The sequence below is a fragment of the Nestor notabilis genome, unplaced genomic scaffold (assembly GCF_000696875.1).
Source record: "Nestor notabilis isolate BGI_N333 unplaced genomic scaffold, ASM69687v1 scaffold14542, whole genome shotgun sequence".
NCBI classification, from domain to species: domain Eukaryota; kingdom Metazoa; phylum Chordata; class Aves; order Psittaciformes; family Psittacidae; genus Nestor; species Nestor notabilis.
In genome coordinates, this window is record NW_009919800.1 from 1 (window position 1) to 27879 (window position 27879).

At 36.4% G+C, this 27879-nt stretch overlaps 1 protein-coding gene across 1 annotated transcript; it reads right to left on the reverse strand.

The window, feature by feature from the left end:
• Nucleotides 1–241: 241 nt before the first annotated feature.
• On the reverse strand, nt 242–25556 carry LOC104399546 (cullin-3; the record flags this gene model as incomplete). The annotated part of the gene is made up of 9 exons (XM_010010394.1): nt 25357–25556; nt 18204–18317; nt 10619–10779; nt 9077–9191; nt 7472–7700; nt 5760–5905; nt 2773–2949; nt 1558–1728; nt 242–412 (listed from the first exon to the last, which is right to left on the reverse strand). Coding segments are annotated over exons 1-9 (1482 nt in total), but the record flags the coding sequence as incomplete, so codon positions are not given.
• Nucleotides 25557–27879: the final 2323 nt, after the last annotated feature.

Consider the following 27879-nt stretch of genomic DNA (forward strand, 5'->3'; position numbering starts at 1 on the left):
TGGGTCTGCGCCTGGGCTCCTGCTGCGGGGCCCTTGCAAAACAATGTCGATAAGAGTGGAAGTTGAAACCGGATTTTATGGAACGAGATTGGCACTATTCAAGCTTCGAACTGACTTTTGCATTTCGAGAAATAGTAACGAAGTTTATAAGATAACAAGCACAGTAAAAGAAATACAATTGGAATGTGCTAACAAAATCCTTCTTCCCACGTGCATATACTAACAAATTAAAACTACAAGCCTTGATAGAAGTCCATGGTTTGCACTGAAGTAAAAGAACAATCACACAGACCCCCACTCTTACCCCAGTCGCCTGAAGATGTTGCCTGAACTCATCCATCGTTGTGTTTGAGATGCTCATGTCCCTGAACATTCCTTCCAGTTTAGACGTGAACTGACACCCACATTCAGTCTGAAAATACAAAAAATAACTTCTTGTGCCAGCACTAGGAATGTTCTGATAGGTGAATGGCAAGACTAAGAGGTAGTTTATAAATCTCACTAAAATTATATTTTGTGCATTTTATTACTGGGATTCCCATTTGCATTACCTTCAGAACCTATTCTAAGTTTCATATTTCATAAAAGGAAATGCCAACACACATATTTCAGTTATGCACACAAGACTTTGTGTCTGTTTCTAACACAAACTTTGATGTATATGTCAAAGACAAGCACATGAGCTTCAGCATCCTAATCATTGCACGTAAGAAAATGGATGGCTCATATCACAAACATATGCTCTGTGCTTCTAAACCACCAGGCTAGAAGGGGTAGAGAGGTAATTGTGAAGGAATTAATATTGATAATTTCTAATTAAAACTGATAATTTGGAGTAATCTGATGCAAACAGGCTTTGCTCACTGACAGAATATAAAGATCAAAAATGAGGGTCAGTAAAGTTTGATTTTAAGATTCAAACACTCTGGTTTGGAAGTTTCCTAGCCATTTATCATGCCACTTAGGAAGCTGCTGCATTAGAACTTGCTTCACCTTTAGGCTTTACTTTCTTCTCCATCTCTTGGCCTATTAAATCAGTAAATGGAAGCAACTAAGGGAAACGTGTTTCCAGACACTGATACAAAGATTTTTTCCCCCCAATCTCTCTCAAACTACTTAAACAAAAAGGAATTGAGCATTACCATCAGTCTGCAGATGGAATCAACTAAAAAAGACAGACTGTGCACGCAATAGAAAATTCTATTGTGAATAACACAAAACCTTGGATAAAGCACAGCCCTGTCTTCAAATCCAGTCACTAGATAACAGGAGTTGTCCTCTTATTTGGAAAGTCTTAAACTGTGAAAAATATTAGTTTTGCTTTCTAGACTGTGCTCTCATCACAGGTGCTTTCCAAGATCTCCTTCCTCTTAATTCCACAAAATTATTCAGAAAAGCCTTTCATATTTTCTGTTGGGGCTTTAAAATCAAATTTGTATTTAATAGCAATCAAGATGTATGTTATGTACATATTCCTTATGTAAAAACAGAAGAAGCTGTATTTATGGGGAGGAGGGAGGGAGAAAATTAAGTAAAATTATGCAGATGTTGTCTTACCTTTAATTTAGATATCATATTTTTCTCAGAGTCATCTGAAACACTCTTGTTTGTGAGAAGTCTTCTTGCCAAGTGCTGTTTGTAATAGCGTTCAAAAACATCTTTCTCTTGCATAAACCTAAATAAAACCATTGCCTTATCCAATATAGTTTCTACTTCTTGTTCTGTTAGCTGTAAAGGAAATCATTTGCTGGTTTAAACCTTCTAGCAAAAGTGTCTTATACAACCTAAAGTAATTCACAGCAAGCATATGGTCTAGCAGTAGCTTATAAAGAAGCCTACAAAACTGGTCCAACATGTAAACGATAGAGCCAAAAGAACAGTGCATAAAGTCAGTGTAGAGAAAGAGATAAAAGCAAAAATGGATGGAAAAGCAACTGTGAGGGAGAGGAAAGACGACAGAAGGGTTGAATGTCTGAATAAATATAGTAGAAGTTCCTGGGTAAGTTTTTACAAAGACAACCACAGATGGAATGCAGTACTGTAAGTATGGAAAGTCAGCTTGGAATGAAAGATTTTATATGTTAAGACTCATTTGCAAAGCCTATCTAGTGCCACAACAAATAAAATTATTACTTATTTTATAAGTAAGCAGAATTCACTACTTGATTGCTAAAGCATAAACTGCATACAATAATATTCAGTTTTATTCAAAGGCACTGAAGCCTCAGCTGAACCATCCTATCCAGCTCTAGGTGCTATACCTCAAAAAATTTAATGAAAGAAGCTATGAAGTAAGATTGAAGAACACAGTTGCACTTAAGATAGAAGAGACAGATAGGTATTAATCCTCTGATATGCAAAAGGAAGCACAAACTGTTTCCTCTACCCAAGCAACTTAACTTCAAAAAGAAATTGTTAGATATTGAGAATTACTGCCGAACTATAAATATATTTAAGGAAATTATATTTAAGGTTTCAAAGGCAGTTAGCTGCCAAGGTATCTGTCAGAAGTAATCTAGGTATACTGCTTCAGAGATAGCAGACAAGCCACACAACGTCTCGAGATCTCCATGAGCTTTATATTTCTGTATTTCTGTAAGTTTCTATAAGTTTCTATCTAAAGTTTTAAGAGTATGTTACATATACTTCTTTTTTAAGACAGTATTGCCAGTTATCTTAATGCACAATTAATTCTTCAAGAAGCAGCTTATTTTAATTTCATCCAATTTTACACGACAAAGAGCATGATCTTTTAATTTCATTTATACTTACTCCCTTGACTCCTTTTTTCAGCTTATCATCAATAAATAATGAGAGGTACTCAGGAGACCTAGAGTTGAGGTTGAGGAAGTACTCGAAGTCACCCGCAATAGTCTGTTTGAAGAGTCGATCATTATTGAAAGATTCTTGCAGAAAGCGGTCAAACCTACTCTTCAAATCCAGTAAGCCCTTTAAAAAAAAAACAAAAACATTTTCACTGATCTGAAGTCAGAAGTTGCAGAAGAGTAGTAATAAATGAAGTTACAGAAAAGACCACATCTACAGTCAGAGATTCTGCAAAGCTCTCTATGTCTGGCATTGAAGCAATTTTCAGATAAGCTGGCTATAATATTGGTGTCAAATACTCATGCAGTTTGCTTTAACAAACTACTCAAAGATTAAGGAATTTTTTTAATCACCCTTGTTAAACAGGTTGATTTACTGTTTTTTTTAAATACACAACTTAAGAGGTATGGTACTTGTTAAGCCTTTTCTACTTCAAGTAATGTCAACAAAGTTACTATCACAAATTCAGGATGCAGGAAAGATGAAGCTAGGCACCCACTAACTGCATCCCTAGAGCTACTTAAACAAGTTTGAGAAAACACATTGCAACAACAGGCCAAATCTTGCCAGGCTTTTTCCCCCTCTAATTTCAATCTAGGGGTACACTCTGCATTTAGTCACATGTTTCTTACTGATCTTTAAGAGTCACTGTGAACATATAAAAGTCAGATAGAAGCAACAGCTCTCCAGTTATCATAGTGTGAAGTTCACAGGCCTGAAATGAACTACTTCCTCTGAGCTAAATTTATTAGATTCTTAACATCACTTTTAGGGTTTGCATCATCTTTGCCCAGAGTTAAAACAACTGAGTGCAGAAGGTGGAAGCATCTCAGAATCACCTGAGCACCTTGCTAAGTATATATGGTATCCACAGGGTGTAGACGCAACTAAGACAGCATGGAGGAGGGGGGGAATTTCACTTGAGAGTTAAATTTATCATGGATAACAAGTGCCCACAAGAACTGTTCAGCTTAAACGATCTTAAAATCCTCAGCTTCTTAAGGAATTATTTATATGTGGTTACTTAAAGAAGCCATTCAAGAACTACTTAAAGAAGTAGTAATGTTTCTTAGGAACTCACCGTCTCACTTAAAAGGAATGATCTTTAGACAGGCTAATTAATGCATATTAGAAATTTTAAATTCAAAGTAAATCCCACTATCTTTCTGTTAACCAAGGTTAGCTTATGTCTCCCCTCCAGGAGTACACCATCTGAACAACCTGGTGTTAAACAGGAGAAACTGTTAGTACCTTAAATTACAGCAGCACTTCAACATCCCTTCAAATTATTATGTTTTAAATCTAATCCCCTGGCAATGTTTTTGCAATCATCTTGCCAATTATGCTCAGCGTTTGGTGATGTCATGTTGCAGAAGGAGTGCTGGACTATGATGAAGGTTTTTCCTTGATGGCTTAATGTAGCTTCCTTGTCTGTCTTCTTACTGCTGTTTAAGTCCTTGAAAGATTCAGATGAACATGGCTGAGTGAGGTTTCTCAATTCATAGGTATTTTTCTACTCTTCCATTGTCCCAGTGGTAGTGAAGGATAAACCTGCTTAGGGGTTTAGCTGTAAACATGTATCAACCCCTTCCCTAGGGCATCTTCATGAGATGGTTGGGGTACATACTAATGGGCCGAGAGGATGAGCTCTGACAAAGCTCACACATCCTGGCTTTAAGTCTTCTTCAGCTTCATTATGCTATTTGCCTTTGTAGCGGGAAAAAAATCGATAGCATCTTTAGAATTAAATTTTTAACTCATTCTCTGTTAAATTTTTAATGATACTCCTTCTCCTTTGGGTTCATTAGGATGTGAAAGGAGTGTAAATTACTTCAAAGTAATCCAGACACTTATTTTCCACATCAATTGCCTTTTTTTTTTTTTAATCATACCTTCACAAAAAGCCCTTAATCATCAAGCCTAAGAAATTTCAAAGAGTGTTCTCTCTTCTTTTTAACAATCCTTGGAGAGGTGATTCTTGTCCAAGCTTGGTAAGAAGTTTGCTTCAGCATTGCCAGAAAATTAATAATCCAATCAAAAATCTTTTTATACTCAAAAATGGCTTCTTCTAATAGTAACCAGTTCTAGCAAAGTTACTGATTTCAAACAAAGCAGTAGACATAATAGGCATACAGCATTAAATGTTTCTCATAAAGACCAGACACAAGGATTTCAACTACACACTTAAAAAAAGAAACTTAAAAAGTTTAACACGTTTTCCCACTAAGTACAAAACATCTTCCAGCTATAAAAGCATTTCATTAAAGTTCAGTGACCTCTAAAGATTTTATGCGCAAATTTAAAACCATCTTCTCCGAGACAATGGGAGAGAAAAGATGACAAACACTCCTGAAGTATATTTTATGATGCTGGTAAGTTAATGGCACACATCACTTCTAGTGAGACAGAGAACAAGAAAGAACACTTACGTCTTTTAACATGCAAAGTGTTCCGTTCTCAGGAAGACCGAGAATGAAGCAAGTAATTTGTTTTGATTTATATCACATTCACCTCTCAGTTACTCTTGCCATGAATTACCGTCATGTGATTTTTGTCTCAAACATTGATAGCTAATGTTACATAAAATTAAACAAAATGGACACTACAAAGCTATTTGCAAGCAGACGTACAACTCACTTTGGAGGCAAATACCATTTAGGAGCACCCAAGAAGTTCCCAGCAGTTAGATCATTAGCCTGAACATGTCGTTTAATAAAAGTAGTTACCAAAAGCACAAAAAATGAGCGTGTACTTTTCAAGCAACTTAATTAAAAAAAGGAGTTCTAAACATGTCTGAGAATTCAGAAGCAAAGTTATACAAACAGCTTACTAATAAGAATCCCTTTTGAATCAATATTAAGCTTTACCTTATCAATCATGTAAATCAACTGTGGGAAAGATAGAAGAAAAGAAAGGTAAAATAGTTAAATTACCTGAATGTAGTCGACTGGATTCTTTCCTTCTCCCTCTTCAGAAACTAGTGCTTTGCCTTGCTCTCTCAGGTATGAGCTCATGCACTCACACATTGTCTTCAGACCATTTGGCACACGGCTAAACAACTTGTACATACAAGCAAGGTCTGGAAACAAGGATGAGATATTATGCAGGACACCCTCTGGTTGTTGTACTTCTGTAACTGACTCATTTCATAGCAAAAGACAGCAATATAAGTTCAGTCACTTGAGCCACAAGAAGTATCCTAAAACAGCTCAGGCACTAGAATTTTCTTTCATTCACCCCTGACAACATGCTGATTACAGCAGTCACAAAACTCAACCCAAAGATTGCAATCAATTACTCTAGGCTGTCTGCAGCAAGGAGTGTTATTGCTGATCCCCAGGACAGCAAAAGTTGATGCTTGCACTAAAGGATAGCACACTTCAAGCTTCAGTAATACTATGTTTTCCAGTGGTATGAGTGTAGCTTCCAAGACTACCCCAAAAGTCATATATTGTATTAAAAGTTGTAACAAAAATCTAAGGTAAAGCAAATAGATGCTTGTTTCTGTATTAAAAGCAAAAACAGGTAAAAAATGGACTTTAATTCATATTTGCCTTCAAGTCAGCCATATAATTTTACACTACTTTGTTTCATCCATCTAAAATAATGAAAAGTTAGGTTAAACATGGCTTTCCAAAAGAGAATCCATCCTTGTACATTTATGTGAAATCTTATCTTCACAATTCACCAAGTATTTTCCCCTCTACTCAAACCAAGGTTATAAAAGTTAAACTAATCCCTCTATCTTAAAAATACCCTTCAATATCCTTATACCCTCAGCCTGAAGGCTATTTTAACTAGATATTAAGGAAAAAAAAAGTTAAATATAATATTATCATTTTCCTTTTCAATACAGTAATTCTCTTTTCTTACAGTCAAGAAATTCGCTCACTCTGTCACTCTATCACTTTGTAATTGTGAAGCTGCTTTAACGAATAAAGGCCATTAATCTAAGCAGCAAGTCTGTTCCCCATACTCAGGGCTTCAGTGTGAGCACCAGTTTCTAAATATAGATACTACAATCACTCTCTTCATTATGCTGCTTTAGAAACTTATGTTCTATTTTTTTCCATAGTAACTTTCATTCAGTCATTCTGTCCCACATTAACCTCTATCAGGAAAACCAAATCAAGCCAAGTCCTTCTTTTTCAACCACTTCAATAAGCTGCTTCCTACTCTTTAAAAACAGCCGACTTTATTTCTGCAACAAAGCCCTTTCCCCAAAAATTGGTCCCACAATATTTCCACTAAATAAGTCACCCTAGCGCTTTTTAAATAACTGCTTATGGACCAAAAAATTTTGATGCATTTTGATGGCTACATACTAGACGAATGAAAGTAATAAAATGGCTCATGGAAAACAAGTAACAAAGACCATTACCATAAACTTGCACTTTTCTTAAGAGATACTTGGCTTACCAAAAAAGTACCCATGTCTGGTACTAAACAGGCACAGGTTATACATACGGGCTGTGTTTTAAGAGCCCTCTAAGTCTCTGGAGTAAGATGCTCAGATGTTTGCAAAACAGAGCCACCAAAGTGTTTTTACAGATACAGAGGAACACAAGTGTTAAGTTTGACTTATCCCAAGTTTAAAAGCAATAAGAATTATCGTACTTCTGTCTCACATATGATGCAGTCTTACCTTCTGTCTTCCCATTTTTCAGCATATGAACTAGCCCAGAGTTCTCCATTTCCACTATAGTTTTCATATGCTTCGAAATAAGCTCCCTCTCAACAACTTTCACAATTGGTTCTTCTGTTGATTTATCCAGACAGTGCATCACCCGTTCTATTTCTTCATTAATTCTAGCTTCTACTTTCTTTATATATACAGAAGCACTGTTTTCAGCTAAAAATTTCTGACTTTCCATCTGTGATTAACACAAATCAATACTTTAGACTTTTTTAAAGGGAAAAAGGAAATGTACTAGTTATTTCAGATCAGCATTTATAAGCAAGTTCAAATCAAACAGCATGTCCAAGAAATGAGATCATCATACCCCCAAGATTTACATACATGCATAATGCAAAATAAAGGTTCTATTATGCCGTGTTACATACATAAGGGGGTACATGCAATATGAACATAGTATTTTTCATAATAAAACAACCTAAGCCAACCCAGTTTCCAGTTACCAACTAGAGTTTTAGCCACATGTCCAAAGAAAACAGAAGATGGGGAGAGGGAAGAGGCAAAAATTCTTTTCAAATACCAGTTTATAGCATATTTATGAGTTGTTGTATGTTCTCATTCTCATTAGTGACAATGCTGAGTACATTCTTCCATGTCAAACTGGTTTTATCCATACTGGTCAGCACAGTCTTTCAGAAGAAAGATTTTTTTTTTTTTTTTTTAAAACAGAGCTAAAAAATAAAACTTAAATGAAAGCAATTGTGCTCATTGCAGAGGGGTTGGACTAGATGACCTTTGAAGGTCTCTTCCAAACTATTCTGATTTTCTTCATTTTATGTAGCACCAAAGAAAAGCAGAATATAATGACTTTTAAATCATTGTGTAACATATGTTTCTGATTTTCAAATAAATCTGGAGATCAGTAGATATGACAGTAGATCCTGCACAAGGATTGGGAGACTGACAAATTATCTTACCTAGACATCTTTTTACATGCTTTTATAATTACTATCAGTTTCCAACAACAGATGAGCATGATTACATGCAACCACCATTCAAGTGGCTTTTTTCTCCTAAACAATCTCAAAAAAATTCCTCAGGAAATATTTAAAATGTGTTATTCAGTGGCTGGTCCACAAATGGATAGCCACTTGCGTATATTTATTCCTCAATTCACTTTGTTTTATTACAAAAAATGAACTCACAAATACAGAAACCATGAAGGAAACAAAGCTTCCTCAAAGGCAGTTTGACAGGTAGTCTCCCCTCTCCATTCCTAGCCTGAAACAGTTTGAACCTTTCATGCCACTGGTATTTCAAAATGACTGTGGCTGCAATGCAGGGATAGACTAAGTTGCATGAAATAGCCTAAAGCAGGCATGGAATTAGCATGATGATTACTTTACATGTTATTGGCACACATATGTCAGAACTACATTCAAATTATTGTAATTCTGTAAAATTTCTCTAACTTTTCCCAAAGTTAGTTTTTTTCTTATTTCACTCAATGGTGATGGACATACTTATAAGCAGCAATTACTTAAAGTACAACCAATTCTCATAATTCCAGGAAGTTTTAACAACATTCCAAACAATATTACAACATTGCCATACCTGAAAAAATTCTGCAGACATCTCCAAAAACGGAGCCTCAAAGTCTTCTTCATAGACTGATCTTCCTTCAAGACCTAGAATCATTAACATCTGGCAAGCATTTCTTATTGCGCCTCTGCCAAAAAGTAAGTTGTTAACAACTTGAGAAATCTACGTGCTTGTAAGACAGAGTACATAGCAGAATAACAACTCAGAATAAAATACAAACTTAAGTCAAATATAATAAGAGAAAGGCCATCCTAAACCTGTTTGATACATGACAGGATTTCAAGAACATTACAGGAACAAGATTGATCGTTCTTGTTCTAAACTAAGAAGCTGACAGTATGAAATATTTTAAACACGGGGAAGCAGGTCCCAAGTTCTATTAACTTGGAAAACTATTAAGTATATTTCAACATACAAGAAAATAACAAAAAATACTACTTCAAAGAAAACTGCAGGCACAGGTTGGAACTGAGCAATTCAAAACAAATTGCACAGATGGAAGTTGCTGTGCAAAGTTTGGGGCTTTTGGGTGGTGGTTGTTTTTTGGGGGGCTTGGTTCCCCCACCAACCCAAAAAAATAAACAAACAAAAAAAAACCCCACAACCAAAAAACAAACAAAAAAACCCAAAAAAACCCCAAATCCCACCACACACAAAAAAAGCCAACCCCAAACAAAGCACAAAATGAAAATGTATCAGCAAATTAAATATTTGGTTAGGCATAGAAACACACCAATAAAATGTGAAAACAAAAGAACTGCATCCAGGAAAAAATTCCACTTTCTGGCAGTAGGGGACAATACACAGCTGTTGCCAAGGAGTACTTTTCTCTTCCTAAATAGTGTGTTGGGCAATCTCAGTCCCAGAACTGCAGCCAAAGTAGCATGGAGTTTACATATCTCCACACCCAACAGCTGCTCTGAAACTAGAGAAGCACAAGAAAACTTGCAAATTTGAAGTTACTTCAGTTGCAGTATCTGCAGTGTGTGGCACGAAACTCCACATCTATTCAACTGGCTGGAGAACCAAAGGAACAGATTTAAAAGCTCAGAGATGGAAGCAAACTACCAAAACCAGATGGATCAAAACATGAGTAAGAGAAATATAATAAAAAAGGAAAAAAAAAACCCAACCCACAATAAAACACAAAAGTAATACCAACCTCCTCTCCACCCAAAACACACACAAAAAAACCCAGGTACAAGAAAATTAAATCACCTCTCAATACAGAGGAGATACAAGGTAGCAAGAGGCAGAGAACGGTCAAAAACTCAGCTTTATAACCAAATGCTCTGGCACAAGGCAGTAATGGAGAGATTTAATGAAAGTTTAATAAAAAACACAAGTATCAAAAAATGTATTCACGAGCTTCTCTATTTACCATTATGCTAAACCTTAATGCACAAAGAAATACGTTATTCCAGATCACGAAAAAATTTTTACTTGCAATCAGGAATGCAGCTTTAAGTAATGATTTGTGTATGTTTGTGATTCACTCTTAAAAAATGACAGGCATTCTTTACAGCAAAAGACAGTCACTTACAAACATCTTACCTGTCTACAACTTCTCCTTTCCTTTCTCTTGCAATCATATCCAGCAGCGTTTGCCGCAGGTGATCCCTAATGCAGCCGTAGCGTACAACTTGATCTCGAAAGATAATCAAGCCCAAATTGTAGACATTCTCCACATTATTTTGTTGCACATACACACGGTCCTACAAAGAAGACACAGGAATAAAATTTTAAGTTCAGTACACCCGTGCTATTCAAAATCGCAACAGATTGGTCATGTTTCCACTACACAGAAATGACCAAACTAATCTTCTCTCCTTTTGCAACAAAAAGAAATTATGAATACCCTCAAAATTGAAAACCAGTCCCATTTTCCAAAACTTCACTTACATAGAAAGTCTACTTTGGTGAAGACTGTACACACAGTATTTACAACTAAAGCATGCCAGGACCATCTACAGCCTTGCCACTTTTTAGTTTGCGAGCAGGGGAATCTCCAAACACTGACAAAATTGATGGCACAGCCTGAAAGTATCACAGAACCATAGAATGGTTTGGGTTGGAAGAGACCATCTAGTTCCAACCCCCGCTGCCATAAGCAGGGAAACCTTCCACTAGAGCAGGTTGCTACAACCCCCGCCTTGATCACTTCCAGGGATGGGGCAGCCACAGCTTCTCTGGACAACCTGTGCCAGCGCCTCAGCACCCTCACAGTGAAGAGCTTCTTCCTAATGACTAACCTAAATCTACTCTCTTTCAGTTTAAAGCCCCATGTCCTGTCACCACAGCCCTTGTAAAAAGTCCCTCTCCAGATTTCTTGTCGGCCCCCTTTAAGTTTTGAAAGACTGCTGTAACGTCTCCCTGGAGCCTTCTCTTTCGCAGGCTGAACAAGCCCAGCCCAGCTCTCTCAGCCTGCCTTCATAGCAGAGGTGCTCCAGCCCTCTGATCATCTTCATGGCCTCCTCTGGACTCGCTCCAACAAGTTCATGTCCCTCCTGTACTGGAGATCCCAGAGCTGAACACAATACTCCAAGTGGGGTAGTTTTACTTATCTACTCAAGAGGTTCTACTTATCTACTCAAACCCCTTCCATCCACCCCTTTTTGTTCTTTGAGAAAAATTAATTCACTTTCCCCATTTCCCATGCATCTTCCTACCACTCCCTTTTAAGCAGATAGCTCCCCCTCAATATTCAGTAAGATTTCTAAAATAGCATCATTAAATGACCAAAAGAAAAAGTAAAGCCAAAATGAGAATAGTTACAGTCAAAACGTTTACAGATTGTTATTGCAAAATTGTACATAAGGACTTCTGTTACACCCCTTCCCCCAAAAAATTCACTTTCATTCAACTCAAGCAAGTATCTTGAAACCACCTTATGTATCCTTAAGATCTCACACATACACACACCCCCCCAAAAAAAGAAGAGACGGCAGAGAAGAATGAAAAATTTGTGTGTCTCTATATGGGTTTAAATTCCATCTCCCCACATTATCTTAGCATATAGAAACAATCAGGCTCCTCAACTGCTACCCCTATACTAGCTACATTTAGAAATTGAGACTGGTCCTTTGAACAGTATTTCAAGTCTGTATAGCCTAAAACCCATCAGCCAGAGTGGACTGAGATACCTCTGAGCAGAAACCCTGAGTTTCTTACTGCTTCTTGCAGAAATGCTCCAAAAATTGTTTTCCCCTTTTCCATTCCTCTTTCCCAACTCTCTAGAAAAGCAAAATTATTAATAAAGTTACTAGCAGACAGAAAATCAGTGTATTCACTTAATATCCAGTAGTGCTGTACCAGGTAAGACCATTTAAAGCAACATTAAGAACAGAAAGGGTTTTTTACAAACTATTTCTGAGATGAACAATGATTATTTTTTCATTTCTGTCAGGGCATAATCCATTCTTCTAACATAACAGCTTGGGTAATTACTGAAAGTAGTGCTTTCCTACCCTTTACGCCTCAGGATGATGATACTAGAGAAAGTTAAGGGGGTTGTACCACTCACAAATCTGACTGTGATAAGGTTTTCTGAATATTTATACAGCTATAAATGAAAAAATAATCAAATTCTATAAAGGATGAAGGTCTATGTTTGAAATGGAGTATAAGGATAATGTCTGAAATAGAGTATAAAAATTAGCTTCACTAGTTCCATCAACTATCTTAGGTGCTTTACCACACTCAATTGAAGTGTAAAATTACTCAGACACCTAGAAAACTAAACTATGAAAAAAATATTATGCTCCAGACTGAAAAATTTACAAAGATTTTATAAATTCTGCAATTAGGAGAAAAAAAAAAAAAACAGAACAAAAAAACTCACCAAAAGAAAAAAAAAAACCTCACAAAAACCTCAAAAAAAACCCCACCCCAAAAAAGAAATACACCCTCCCCCCCCAAAAAAAATACAGAAGGAACTGACATCACACCCTTAGTACGTTAGCAGCTGAATTTACATGGCAAAATTATTCATATACTAATTATATGCCAGATTGCCAGTTGATGACCAAAGGAAAGCAAAACACAAGAGTTCACAATTGATTTCCTACTCACTCCTTTCAGGCAGGCAGCACTTCATTTAAATGAAAAACCAAGATGGAAACAGGTCAGATATGCCTACTCTGTGGCTCATGAAGCAAGCTCAGTTCTGCCTCAAAGCAAAAAGTTTAGTAATTGGTCTTATGAAGTCAGTTTAGCAATACATAGTAGTCTAGATCTTTGGAGTATGTTATCCTATTTTTTCTGTTATATATATATACAGAGTTATTTATTTCACTCCCTTATTTAAGCACTTGCGCCCAGAACAGAAGCAAAGACGATTCTAAATCAAGACAAGCTTAAAGTACACTTTCAAACAGATAAAAGAGAAAATTAAAAAGTAGTGTCTAATATACCATATAATTTGAGAAGAATATATATATATTATTACCAAAGAATATTCAGGCTTCTGAAGAACAGGCAGCAGGGTACCAAAATGAATCAAAGCCATGACTCCTCTGCATAGCTCCTGTTGTGGCACTGCTAAATGTTGCCACTATGGAATAGTAACTGCATTAGAAACTTGCCTCAATGTAACAGCAACACCTCTTTAGAAAGCCAGACCACTCTGCAATACCCAAATCAGAATAGGAGCATTAATGTTTCTGATACTGCTGATTTGCTTAGCCTTGGTAACAGGAGCACTTTTAATGTTTACTGGAAGCTCTCCCAACCTAAAAAAAAAATACAGTCTTAGAGACAGGAAGCTCCATTTGGGAACAGGTCTGACTGACAAAGCTACATGCTACCGAACAGCAATCACTTCCTACAGGGAGAAGCAGCAGGTACTTAAACGTAAGAGTAACTCTCAGGAGACAAGGGTGGAGTTTCAGACAGCAATTATTCATGAACTACAATGCTGCTTACACTGCAGAGTAATTCTGACCTCAAGTAAAGCAAGTCACCTACTGTTAAGTATTACCATCCACATCTTGCCCATCTCTGCAAGGATGCACCTGGATGACATAGCCTTCAGACACCGTTGCTATACATATACGCAAGTGCCTTTGATATTAGTTCTCAAAATAAAAACAACACTTCTCCCTACTACCTTGTGCAGAAGCCATGAACAGTAAGAGTCAGATGCCCCAAGGTCAAAACTCTCATCACAGATCTGTCAATGCCAGCTTAAACCAGGACACTGGCTTTGTGCACCGCACAAACAAGAAGGGAATGCTCTGCCCTCTGCAAAACACACAGCTGTATTCATAAGAGTAATTGTTCACTTCTGACACTGTTTAACTGGCACTACCCACATGCCTATAATGCAGCCAGGGGTGTGACTGCTGTGCTTGCATACCTGAAACTGCTTTAAATTTAGCAAGCACAAATAGTAAAGAAGGGACACTGCAGAATCCAGTTTAGCCCAGTTTCCCCAAGACATTCCAAGAATACTCACACTTACGCAGCTTGAAGAGAAGACCAAACAACTGCACCTCCACTGCTCCTGTTACACACAGTAGCTAAATAAAAACTACCATAGGTACACTTATCTATGCTGCAGCCAAAAGCGAGACTGAATTTCAGATAGGCCCAAGCACAGTACATTACTTCACTACTTCAACATGTCATAGTACATGATTTGACTCACTGAAGATGCTACTTAGGACATGACTTCACTGCTTTGGTACCTCACTGCTTGCTGCAGACAGTGCCATGAATTTACAGAGACTACTACATCTATTCTAGCATGGATTACTGTAGCCTTAAACATGTAACACAAAAAGAGGAGAGCTAGTACACACACACTACAAAATACAGTGGAACCATGTAAGCTTCAAATTCAACTGTAGAAACTGGAATGTCTCAAGGAAGTTGAATTTGGGTTTATTGTACAAAACCTCACAGTAGAATCATAACACAAAAGACAAAAAATGCAACTGTAGGGCAAGCTTTATGAGTGTCTTGCAGAAGATGTTCTGTTAACCAAACAAAATCCTGCCACAAACCTCTGACAGCATGTATCATAACAATGCACAAATCCCAATGTATAAAATATACACATTTTCAAAAAAGATCTGTTTGAATTAATTTTAATTTTGAAGTGGCAAAATTAAACAGAGGGAAGATTAAGGTAGAAAGGTATTTGTTTTGACTTAGATCATATAGGAGCTGAGAGGTGAAAATAAACTGGAAAACATACATGGCATTAAACCAGATAGTTTAAAATGTAAAATCGCTAGGCTGAAGAATGTAAGAGAGTAATATCAGAATTCAAGAGGATGTCAAATGTTCACTGCTCTCAGACTGTGGTTTGTTGGGTACCAAGAGTTACACTTCCTGAAACTGATGGGTAAGTAATTTGAACGGCCTATAGAATAAGAGGAGAAGGACTGGGTTATCCTTTATTTATAAACATATTATATAATTGAATATACTTCTGGTGGAACATAAGAATATCAATTAACAATGCCTGGTGACTGAGTTTACAGTGTTTGGTTTTCTTAAGATAAAACATTTTAAATGTAAATTATATTAGCTGTGCTTGAATAAAAAAAAAAAGTATAAACAATGTCTGACAAGTGTGTCTCTATAAAACTACATCTGATTCAGACTCAAAGTAATAAAAAAAGAACAAGCTATTCCTTATTTTATGAAGTTCTTGAAAATTGTTTCTTTGACAAGCAGTCAGGTCTCACCTTTGACAGATGTTCCTTGCTTTATAATTTTGTGATACTAACACTTTTTTCCAGCTTTTTGAATGAACACATACTCAAGACTAGAAGTTTCCTGCTCTTAGCCTCTTTCCCATGAGCAGAATCACCTTTGACTCAACAGGATACCCCAATGACAAAAGTGAAACTGCAAATCTTTGAGACTAGTCTCGCTTTAAACCATAGTTTATACTTTAATCTGTAAACAAAGCACGTATTTTCTAATGACAATTTGTATTACGCACTCCAAGTCAAAGAGGGAGTCTGCCCATTCTATCGGTTCCTTACATAAGACAGTTCTATCTAAAAAAGATCCAACTTATAATCATAAAACCCATGTTACAGTATAAGTGTTTAACAAACAGACATCAGTGCTCCTAAAGTTTAACAAGTTTATATAAGCATTTTGAAAGAAAAATTTGTTACATTTTAACTGATACACTATGCATTTTATTGTAGATGTGTCTTTTCTGTTTCTTTGGGTCTCAGTTTGGTACAAGGAAAAAAGTCTCCAAGAGGCAAATAATTAGTCAAGTGGAGGCCTCAACTGCACACCCACTTGAAATCATTAGGAACTATCAAACAGCACATAAAAGACTATATATTCAAGTTTCTTTGTTTATTATTCTGTTCTGAACCTAAATTATAACACAGTGAAGCCCAATCTGCACTTTTAAGAATGCTGCAGGTCTCCATCTTCTGGAATTTTGATGGAAGAAAAAAAAAAAAAAAAAAAAAAAAAGAAGAATTAAAAAGAAGAGAAGACTGCACTTGCAAGCTTCAAACAAAAATCAAGACATGGCTCTCCTGAGCACAAAGAATACTTAGGAAATAGCTCTCATCTCCCCCCAGAAGTGCTAACTGAAGCACGTAACCCTCCCCCAAAGGAAAGGCTTGGTCCTTAATATTCATGTCAACACACAAAAACCCCCAAATAAACCAGGAACAGCTGATAAGACAGCTTCCCCTGACCCTGTTTGAGGGATCAAAGATTTATTGAATTCAAGAGCAATAGATAATATTGCATTATCCTCTCTGACCACCTACATACCTTGGATCATCCAGAACCTCCTGTACTGAAATAATACACAGTATATGGCTAAAACACATCAGCTACTCCCCTAGAAAGCTCTGAATTCCATCTTCTAATGTTTCTGAAAATTCATCACTAGCTTTGGTGAACATTATTCTAACTGTTAGCTACTCTTGAATTTGCCCAGATGCAGCTAGCAGCAATTGATTTGCATTTGTCCTTTACAGATATATTAGGGATTCCAGGAATTCTCACAGTGAAAATTGTACTTCAAAATAAAACTCTCTCAATCTTCCTTTTGGCAAGATAAGATACACATTCCATTAAGTCTCACTGAAGGCATGTTATCCAGTCCTCTATCTTTAGATATGTGATCTTTTCCAAACTTAAAAAAAACCCAACTAACCAAAACACAACACTCAAACAAAACCACTCCTCCCTCCAAAAAACCCACCAAAACCAAACTCCACAACACAAAAGCCAGTAAACCCATAAAAAAAAATTATTAAAAAAATAAGCTATGTAGCTTCAACAACTACTCCAAACTCCAGCTTTTAGCAGCTTTTTAACCAAGCAGGATTTCACAGCTAATACAAACAGGTTCAATTTCATAGCATGAGAACTCTAAAAGCTAGAAGATCTTAACTCCAGTTGTTCAGCAGATAAGAGTATAATCTCAGTTCATCATATTTTTTTGATAAATAAAAAGAAAGCACTATCTGACCTTCACTGTCGAAAATTGCACAAAGTGCTATCTTCAGTATGACACTTTGGAAAAAAAGATTTTACATAAACCAAACCACAGTATTTCAACACATCTTTCTTTTCCTTCCTGAAGGTAAAGCCTTTGCCTAGAAGCTATGCAAAAATACACTCCCCTGCACCCTCCAAGCATGCCCACCATTCTGGCAAGTTAAACATATACCAACTATCTAAAGCATAACACAATCCAGACACAAATATTTAAGGCACTCTCTCTTGAAAAAAGGCCTTTTCCATTAGCTATTAAGTAAGGAATGCTTTTCTTTTTTCTTTTAGAATTACAGACTATGTACACTGCTTAATATTGTATCCAAGCTCACCACATGCAAATAACATCTACAACCTGTCAGAATGAGTAAAGCATTTTTTAAGAATTGTGGATTTCAACCACTTTCCAGATGTGTTTTTCAAGTGATAATGAGGTAACCTGAAAGAAGAATTCCATTATAATTTATCAGACACCTGTAACAGTCTTGTATGCACACAGCAAATTCAAAACAAGGAACAGACAGCAGTCTTGGGAACGAGACTTGTAAGGATGCCTTGTTTTTTGACCCCTGCAGCTCATTTGTCCACATTTGACAAGAGACAATTCACTGCATCAAGTAAAGGTGTGAAAAAGCAGAATACCTACCATATACATTAGAATGTCTCTAATCATCACCATTGCTGTTTGATGATCATTCCATGCTTGGTTTAGTGTTTGTAGAAAGTTGTTATTCAAGGAGTTTAAAACATCTTCTCGCACCTGAAGCAAAAAGGAGTAGTACATTGTCATAAACCTGAGTCAGTTTCTCCTGAATCATTTGTATTTCAACAAGCTTTGCTTTAAAGAAAAGAAATCTTGTTCCTCTATGAACTTGAATATTCCAAACAAGTTCTTGCATTTCCTGGAGGCTGACCACCCCTACCTTGTACTTCACTTCTGTGGAAAAATAAGACTTCACACAAACAAGAAAAAACAGGCTTGGAACAAGAGCAACAAAATGAACATGAATACTACATTTCAAAGGGCTACCTGAAATCTCTAACGTTAAAAATATTTTCTGTAACTCCTCAAATGTTTCATTTCCTGTGCTATAGTGTTTCCACTAATGTTAACTTTACTATCACAAGTAATCTCAGAATACTGGATAGTACCAGTGAATGTTACAAACAGGAACAAGTACAGGTAGAAAACTGGCCATGATGACATTTAGAAAGATACGCTAAGACAGCATAAAGTTACAGCAAACAACAGTTCTGAAAGGAAATAATCACTTGGTAAAGACCAGACTCTTAAACTAATAGTCCATAATTGCCAACAACAAGACTCCAGACTACAAAAGGAAGTCATCACTGTTTTTACGAATGTGTATGCTAGTTGATTCATTTGTCCCATCAATTTCAGGCTTTATGTCTTTTTGACACTATTACTACTCCCTACTCATAAAAAACCAGAACATTCAGTTCCATATTTTGATTTTCATGCAGTAGGTGCATACTACAGGGCTCAAGCTTTAAACTCATGTAAAAGAAACCTGAGGGAATGTAAAAACATTACTCCAGAGTTAAAGTGTGTCAACTGACTTTTGACGTAACCTGCAGAATACATCCTGCCTTTTTTGTAACTGAATAGAACATTTTTACATTTATATATTCGCATTTATACTTGTGTGATAGTGTAAATTTCAGTATAGAGCAGTCAAACAGCAAAACAAAACACATGACAAGCAGCCACAAGCTGCACCAACATCAGACAAAACCACCAGACAGACTTCATTCTGTCATTTAAGTTTTACAATGTTATTAGGCAAAACCAACATAACAAAAATTTCAGTCTGCCAAACTACTATATGTACTCCATAAACTTAGATGAACCAGAAACATAGCACGGCATATCATACAAACACAATGGTCTCCTCTGGAGAAGCTGTGGAAATCTAACCCTGTAATATTCACCTTTTTATTGAATCTAGGTAATACAGGTATGCCTGTAGGTTGTTCAAAGCTTTCCGAAATCTTCAAACACCTACTTCCCAGACCTGACCAAGGTCCCTCCTCCTTGCTTTTGGAAAACAAAGTATGAAGTTGTAAGTCACAGCACCACTTAGCTGCCCCATTCTTTATGATAGTGATTATCATTTACCCTCTGGTCTCCCAAAGCAGTGCTCTGTTGCCATCCAATCTACCTACGTTTCAGCTAAAATGTAAACATGCACTCAAAACTTCAGCAGCTGTACTTGTAAAAGGTGTGCAGAATCTTCCAGAAGAGAAACAAACATGGCATGTTTGCTTTCACATCTTTAGTCAATATGGAAAAACATTGGAAGCATTATTTGGTAGATCACCCACACTGCTACAATTTACCAAAACAAAACTAAAAGCCCGAGTTGTTTAAAAGCACAGATAACCAGGGTAGGGATTCTTTTAAACACCACAGAGGCAGCATGCCTTTGTAACACATCCGTCACAATAATCCTGCAAGACTGAGCCAGTACCAAATCACATACTAAATTGCAGCAAAAGGGCGTGCTTGTCACCAGGTAGCAGTGACTACAAGCTTCCAAATAGAACACTGAAATCTATGCCCCCTCTACTCCACATAGTATGCCATGTGGCTCTTTGGAAATGTATATTAAATCCAGGAATGGGTGCTGTACAACAAAACTACTCTAAAAGTCTCTCTGTGAAGCTTTCCCATGACATTCTTCTACCTTCAAGCTGCAGACAGGCTTGGGAAGCTGTTCTTTCAGTTGCTACAAAAGTCAACCAAATTATTGCTTATAACAGCTGTGTAGTTAATGAGCAATGAACACATTCCTTATATGGACCATGAATAAAGCAATACTACAGGAAAACTAGTATAATGCACAAAACATCTTAGCCATGCAAAGATGCAGAGTCAAACCCCTCTGGTGGAATAAATTACTTGTAACAAAACCCCCTGGATATTCATACTCTTCTGTAGAGAAGGAAGCCCTTCCTTCAGAGGCAGAGCTGCTGCTCTTCCAAAGCCTTAAAATATTTGAATCTCAGATTTTTATCTGCAGAGTGCTACTTTTAATTAGCTGAGCTTGTAGTGATTTCCATGACAATCTTTGCAGTTACACAGTAAACTGGCAGGCACATCCAGCTTTAAAAGGACTGTCCACATACAGTCTCAAAAATAAATTAGCAACTTCATAATCTACATATGGTTGTCTTACATTTGCAAGGATGAAATCTTGTATACAACTTCAGGCTCAATTCTTAAGGAAATACAGCACACTCCCCCACCAATCTTAAGAATCGGCATAAGCTTTCAATATCTTTAAATAACTCTCTACTAAATGTACACAAAGCAGACTTATGGCCTACTATTTTCTCTCTTACAGTGCCTGGCCTGACGCAGCAAGACAAATAGTTCAATTATGCAATTTCTACTACTGTAAGGACAGCCAGAACCTCCAGTGTGCAGAGCAGTATAGAACAGCACTTGCTGAATCAAGGCCTCAAGGTCTCAGAACTTCTATTAATGGAGTTTCTTCATCTTCTACAAAGAAATAAGTAGTGCAAAAGACAGTATTCTAAAATCTTACAGTCCCGACAGATTAACTTTACCAGAAACATCTGTTCACCCCTGTAGCTGCTATCCTTTTGCTGAAAGGAAAAACAACAACAAACCAACCAACAATGAAGAATATCGATGATTCTGAATTGCATTCACTATCTGGCAATTCCCTCGCATCCTTTTGCCCTCCATAAATTTGCAGACTTGCACAAGACCATCTTAAAACATTGTTAAGGAAAGATAAACTCAGATAACACTTCATACACTATCAATCAGACAGCAGACCATAATGCTCACTAATCAATCTGTCTCCTACACAACTCCTCATGCCATTCCTCCCTATTTCACAGATATCATTTCAGACTCTACAGGGAGTTTGAAATTACTTCCTATCTTCTCTCTCCCCTTCCTTCTGCAACAGCATCGTAGCAAATTTTAAAAGCATACAAGGATTCTAGACATAACTTTGTAAGCCCCAGAGCGGACACACTTTCTTCACCCTAAACCTTCCTTCTGTACTTAACGGTTCCATACCCTCCTTACCAAAGACTTTCTTGCATGCCTGCCTTCATTACTACTCTGAAATTGCATGCACTGTTGCTACTGAACTCTACCAGCTGCATCAGGAAAGACCACCATAATGCATTCTGGCACGCCAGCCACAGAAAGCAACAGAAATGTTCAGTAAGATCAAGAAGCCTTACAAGGTGTGAGAACATCCCAAGCACTTCTGCCTTTTCAGTAATGCTCTAGGACCTCCTCCAGCGCATTTCTGTTTGTTTAAGTTTAGAAGAGTCTTTTACACCTCAATCTGACACACACACTGCACAGAAAAAACAACCAAACTGTATTGGGTTTGGTCAACAAACCAATCAATTCCTTTGTCTCACACACACAGAATGTGTAACAATACATTGCATGTCACGGGTTTAGATCTCACTAGACTATGAAGTGTTTGTAAAAACTAAGAGAACTTTAAAAATATTATCCTGTAAACTTTTTAACTTCAAGATGTTTTGCATTCCAACATGAGTGATGTTGCTTATCATCAAGTGGTTTAGAGAGCTGTAAACTAAGCTTTGTGTGTTTATTTTTTTAAAACACTTTTACAACATTTGAGTGAAGAAGAAAGACAAGGCTTGAGAAATGTGAAGCTACAAGATTGCCAGAGAACAAGAAGGGGAGAAATCAATGAAGCACCAAATACACAAGAATTAAATGCCTAAATTAAGACAAAATGTTGGTTTCATGTACTGTACTTTAATAATTATGTAAATACACAGGCAAAGACAAGTTTTAGCTTGTCTTTAGCCTGTAGTAAAGCCAAGGTAGTTCAAGACAGGTGACTCCTATCAATGATGTGCAGTAAGCTACTTGGCTTACTACTTCCTTCATCAAGCAGTCAGAACCTGGTGATTGCAACTACAAGCCATTAGGGTCTACATGTTCAAAACCAAGCATCTACAGTAACTTGCTTTTGTGCTTGTATCTTGTACAGATCATGCTGGCACCTACCATTTTACATTGAACAGGCTGCAAAGACAATACACAGTATTATGTTTTCTTGTTGAGAAGTTAAAATAATTTTCTTCTTTAAAGTGTTTGGTAAATAATAAAGATGCTGAGCAAGCACAACTTTTCAATAAAGATGCTGAGCAAGCACAACTTTCATATAGCAATTAAATAAGCGTATCTTTTAACTGCGCCATACCAAAAATAAAAATTTTTACTTTCCAAGCTTGAAAACTATTTGTAAAAATATCTGAACAAACACATTGCCTCTACATAGTCCTTTACACTACATTTACTCTTAAATTAACCAGCATGACTCAATTACTACAGGCATGCAACTTTTTCGTAGGAAGATAACCAGCAGCTGTGGACAGCAAATTACAATTATGTTTCAAGGATTCTAGCAATTCAAAACTTGAGTTTGGCTCCTCAGATGCATTTCCTGAACTGAGTGTAGTCCTTTATTAAAATCTATTCATGTTGCACACTTTCATTTTGATAAAAGTTAACAGATTTCATGAACAACACTTCAGTTCGCGAAATCCCGCTCTTCTAAATTCTAGCATCCACCATTGATTCTCTGAATTGAAGTTTACAAAGACTTGTGATGACAGCATTTATTATTAATTAACTACTTAACATTTAACAGAGAACTGCTCTTGCAAAGAGACACTGAAAATTCAAGATTGCTCTAAAACTTCTGTTACATAAGTATGAGGTTAAACTAAAACTTTTTCTCTCTTACAGGTACTAATGGCACAATCATAAGATGGTGTTATAGAACTGATGCTATTTCTTAATAAACAATGCACTATTTTTTCCATACTTCCATACTTTCCTCACCTTCCTTAAGCAAGCCACCAAAAGAAGGAGTAGCTTTGAGCCTACGGAAGTCCTCTATTTTTCAGAACTTTTTGACACACACGTATTTTTATTAATCTTTTCCTGGAATTATTTCATTTATACGTTGGCATCATCAGACATCTGAATAAATTAACCTTTTAAGCTTTACAGCATTTTACTACTAAAATTCAGTAGTTTGCCTTTTTATTTAGAAAACCAACTTCTGATAATCTATTTTATGTTACCTATACGCATAGATATAATTTGATTAATCATATTAAATATTAGAAAACTAAATGACTAGAGAAGATGCTTTGAGTTTTTTTAAGCATCAGATACATAGCATTAAAGTATCAGAAAGGCATTTTTTCCTACACTGGTACCTGTGCAACCCTCTCAGCCAGTGCAATGACCCAAAAAACTCGAAGGATCTTGTGCTCTTTTGTCAGTTTGCCCCCATCAGCCCTTCAGAATAACTGGGTTTGGGTTTGCACATGGATAGTTTTTGATATGTAGAATAGCTAAGAACAAAGATAAGAAGCTTTCCTCAAATTAAACTAGGATAAACTTAAGGCCTAGGAAGAAAAAAAGGTTAGTGTCATGATTAAGTATAGACTTTAAACATAGGCATATACAAGAACAAGGCACGAAAAGCCTCAGCCATTTGCTACATTTTATATGAATAGAACAGATTATGAATGCACAGATTATGAAAACAGAAGTGCTTGAGAGCCACAGATGTGCTACAAGTATAGAGGAGAGCCATAAATTATTTAGCTACTTCATACAAGATGTTTCATCTTGTGCAAACAATTAAAAAGCCCCACAATCAAAGCAGTTTAGACTATACTTGTCTGGACCACACCTTTAAAAACTAGGATTTTAGAAAAGAAATAATACACTTCTGTGCCACAGCAGTAACTCCAGTTAGAACAAGAAACTCCCCATTATTTAGACATTAACCTCCCATCCACGCTCTGTATATCAGCCAGAAGTGATCATTCAACACACATGACTTTCCTTTTCAAATACTGTAATAACAGAACAGATACTCCATCTGGACCCATAGCCACACAGACAGGCAGCTATGGATGTTACCACAAAGAGCAAAGGATCTTATTTACCATGAAATATTATCTGGACTCCTAAAAATTGAGGCTTAACTTTTTTCAGTGACATATTAATAGTCAACCCTAAACGTTCCTTACAAAGACTGACTCAAGACAAGATGTGAAGAGCTCTTTTCTCAGATGATACATCTTCAGAAACAAGAAGTTTCTGCATATCATTTTGACTGAATTACATCGTTTTGAAAAGGCTAAAATGATAGCATGCAGACTACTCAGGACTTTTCGTTGTTGCTGAGCTGATGGTTTTGTACATTGCCTACCGCCTCTTTAAACAGTGTAATCCTAGTACAACTCTCACTAACTTACGAATTAGTTCATTAGCCCATAACAAACATGTTCTTACACTGGTATTTATTTTGTTCTACAGATTAAAAAAACACCAAAAAGCACCAAAAACAACTGACTGGAAAACAAAAAATTTGTTCTGAAAAAGTCACAAAATTCCACCAAAAGGCCACAAACCTTTTCTTAAAAATTCCCAGTTCTCAACAGTTATGCTTCAGCTTAAGTTGTTTCCTACTGTACACTTTCGAATACTTGCTGACCTCCATCAGTAACTTACAGCAAAAAGTATATGGAATATGAAGTCATTTAGGCTTGATGTTAGCTCTAAGCTACCATTTTTGAGGATAGTAATACCATTTCAACACAAGGCAACATAATAACATAATAAATCGCAGAATCACAGAAGTTAGGGTTTTGCCATTTAAGTACCTATTTAGAATTCTTTTGTATAAGATACTTCCATTTTAATTCATAAAATGACATACCTTGTTTATCAGATGCTCAGTGACCACTTCTCTTAGTCCAGTGTAAAGCTTTTCGCCATGCTTATGCAACACCATTGTATACGCATTCCTATACAGCTCCTCAAAACTGAGGCCACTATTGTTCTTACGCTGGATTTCTTGGATTGCATTTTTTAGAAGATCCCAAATACTGTTCACATATTTCTCATCCATAGTCATCTGTAAAAATAAACCAATAAATTACTGTTTAGACTCAAGAAAGATCACTACAGAAAGTTATTTCTTGAAGTTGTAACTCCAGGAACAGTGTTTCTGCCACATTTTGTTGATTCCATTATCACAAGATTTCTCAAAATTTATCAGAAGAAAAACCATTTATGAAACTTGTAGGTATTTGAAGAAATAGTTATCAAAATCATAATTTGCAATAGTTTAATGCTTTTCTTCTTCAGAGCTGCAAATTTACAGAACCCAACTCCTGAGCCTGTGCAGGTAGAAAGGCAGGCAATCATGGACATGAGTCTCCTCCCTACACTTTCTCTGTAGTGTTGACAGCAATTGTCCTCATACTTTCCTCCCATACTAACATGCTACTTGGCAGCTTGTAAATCATACTGCAACACTGCTTTGCTTAACCAGACCCCAAATCAACCTGTACAATAGAAGATAATAATCTGTGTCAGAGTTAGCAAACTTAGTCATCTGCTTGAGCTAACTAGGTATTATTTATTTACAGTAATGTACTAATGGCCAAAGAATTTATGTGCCTACAATATTTGCCCTGTAATTTAAGTACTTAGAGGTGTTGAAATACCCCACAAATGTCCAAAATTAACAACTGAATTAACATACTTCCATTGCACAAATGTGGTTAAATAACTTGCTACAGGATATGCATCAAGGAGTAAGCTAAATATGCATTTGCTTGATCTGTTATTCAGACACTATATACTCCAGTAAATATTTCACATAAAACTACAGCAACAGAGAAGAAATCAGAGGATGAGAGAAACTCTTACAAGAAATAGTCTCAATATAACAGCAAAACATTTTTTAAACTTTACTACCTAGCACTTAGCATGAATCAGTTTACAACTGTGCTTTATCAATACCGAGGTGCTTCAAAATATGATGCTTTATAGATAAACCAGCATCTGGGACAGTAAGCAAGTGTAGGAACAAGATATCAGATGTCAGTACTGCTTAAAGTTCACAATTGAGTGAACTGGAGGGAAAAAAAAAAAAAAAAAAAGACCCAACAAAAAAAACACAACACATTTTCATTGAACCAAATCTAAAATGCAATGTTTAAAGTTAAGTTCAGTTTATTTTATACAAAAAGGAACTGATCTAGCATTTATACCTAATGAAAAAGGCTCAAGAGGAAAAAGCCACTATTCCCAGAATTACTGCTGAGAAAGAAAATATCCCTGAGTCCACAAATATTGTCAATGCAGCCTTGAAAATAAAAGCTGCAAGTAGTAAAAGAGTAAAGGTACGACATCATAGAAGAAAATCATGACCAGCCCTGGTATACCTCTCTTCTTCTCTGCCTTCCACCTAAAAATCACTAAGTGAATAGATGAAGGACACAGAAGAGTAGATTTGCCAGCATTTGTAATAAAACATAACGATAGGCAGAACTTTTTTCACTAAAAGTACATTTTTACGTGCAATTTCAAAATGTCAATTTTTCTAGGCATTAGAAACAAAAGTATAGCTCATAATAAGGATAGGCCATTCACTGCCTTGGGAGGGAATGGGCTGCTGAACAAAATCAAAACAAGATGCATCCTCCTCCATTTTTTTGAGTTGTGGTTAAATACAAAGACTTTAATGATGAAAATAATCCTATTGCTACTTTTCCCACTCTCGTGATACCAGAACCACTAGCCTGTATGTAACCAAACTGAACCAAGTATGTAACTCAAGAGAGACATCACTGTACACCTAAAACAAACAAAAAATCACAAACCCATTGAAAAAATCCTAGCTCCCTATCTCCCAAAACGTCCAAGTAACAGAAAAATTGTGGAATGTCACACACACACACACACCCCTTTTTGCTTATCCTGCTATGTATAATATTGAAAGGTCAGTTATTTTCTTTTTAATTTACATTTGCAACATTGGCGCCTCTTCAGGGAAATTATTTTTTAAAGCCTTCCTGAACAAGCAATTTTACAAGCACTAATAATGAAGACAACCATCTAGAATTGCAGACAGCAATCTGAGTAAAAAGCTTTCCAGTTTTCCTTTCAGAAACAAAGGTTTGTTTTTAAACAAAGCATGGACTTAAACCAACACTTCCCAATGCCATTTTCTCCCCTTGCAAATCCAAAACCTGCCAGCCAACATGACAACCTTTTTATCACAACTACAATTTAATTGCTCACTATATTTAAAAAGGAGTATGACCTGTATAAAACAAGCAAATCACCAGACACTAGTCTGAAGAGGTATTTGCAGCAATGCTTTTATGCTTACTGGGTTGGTCAGCCAGTAAACATGTCTGTATGTTACAGATAAGCAGTGCATCTAATA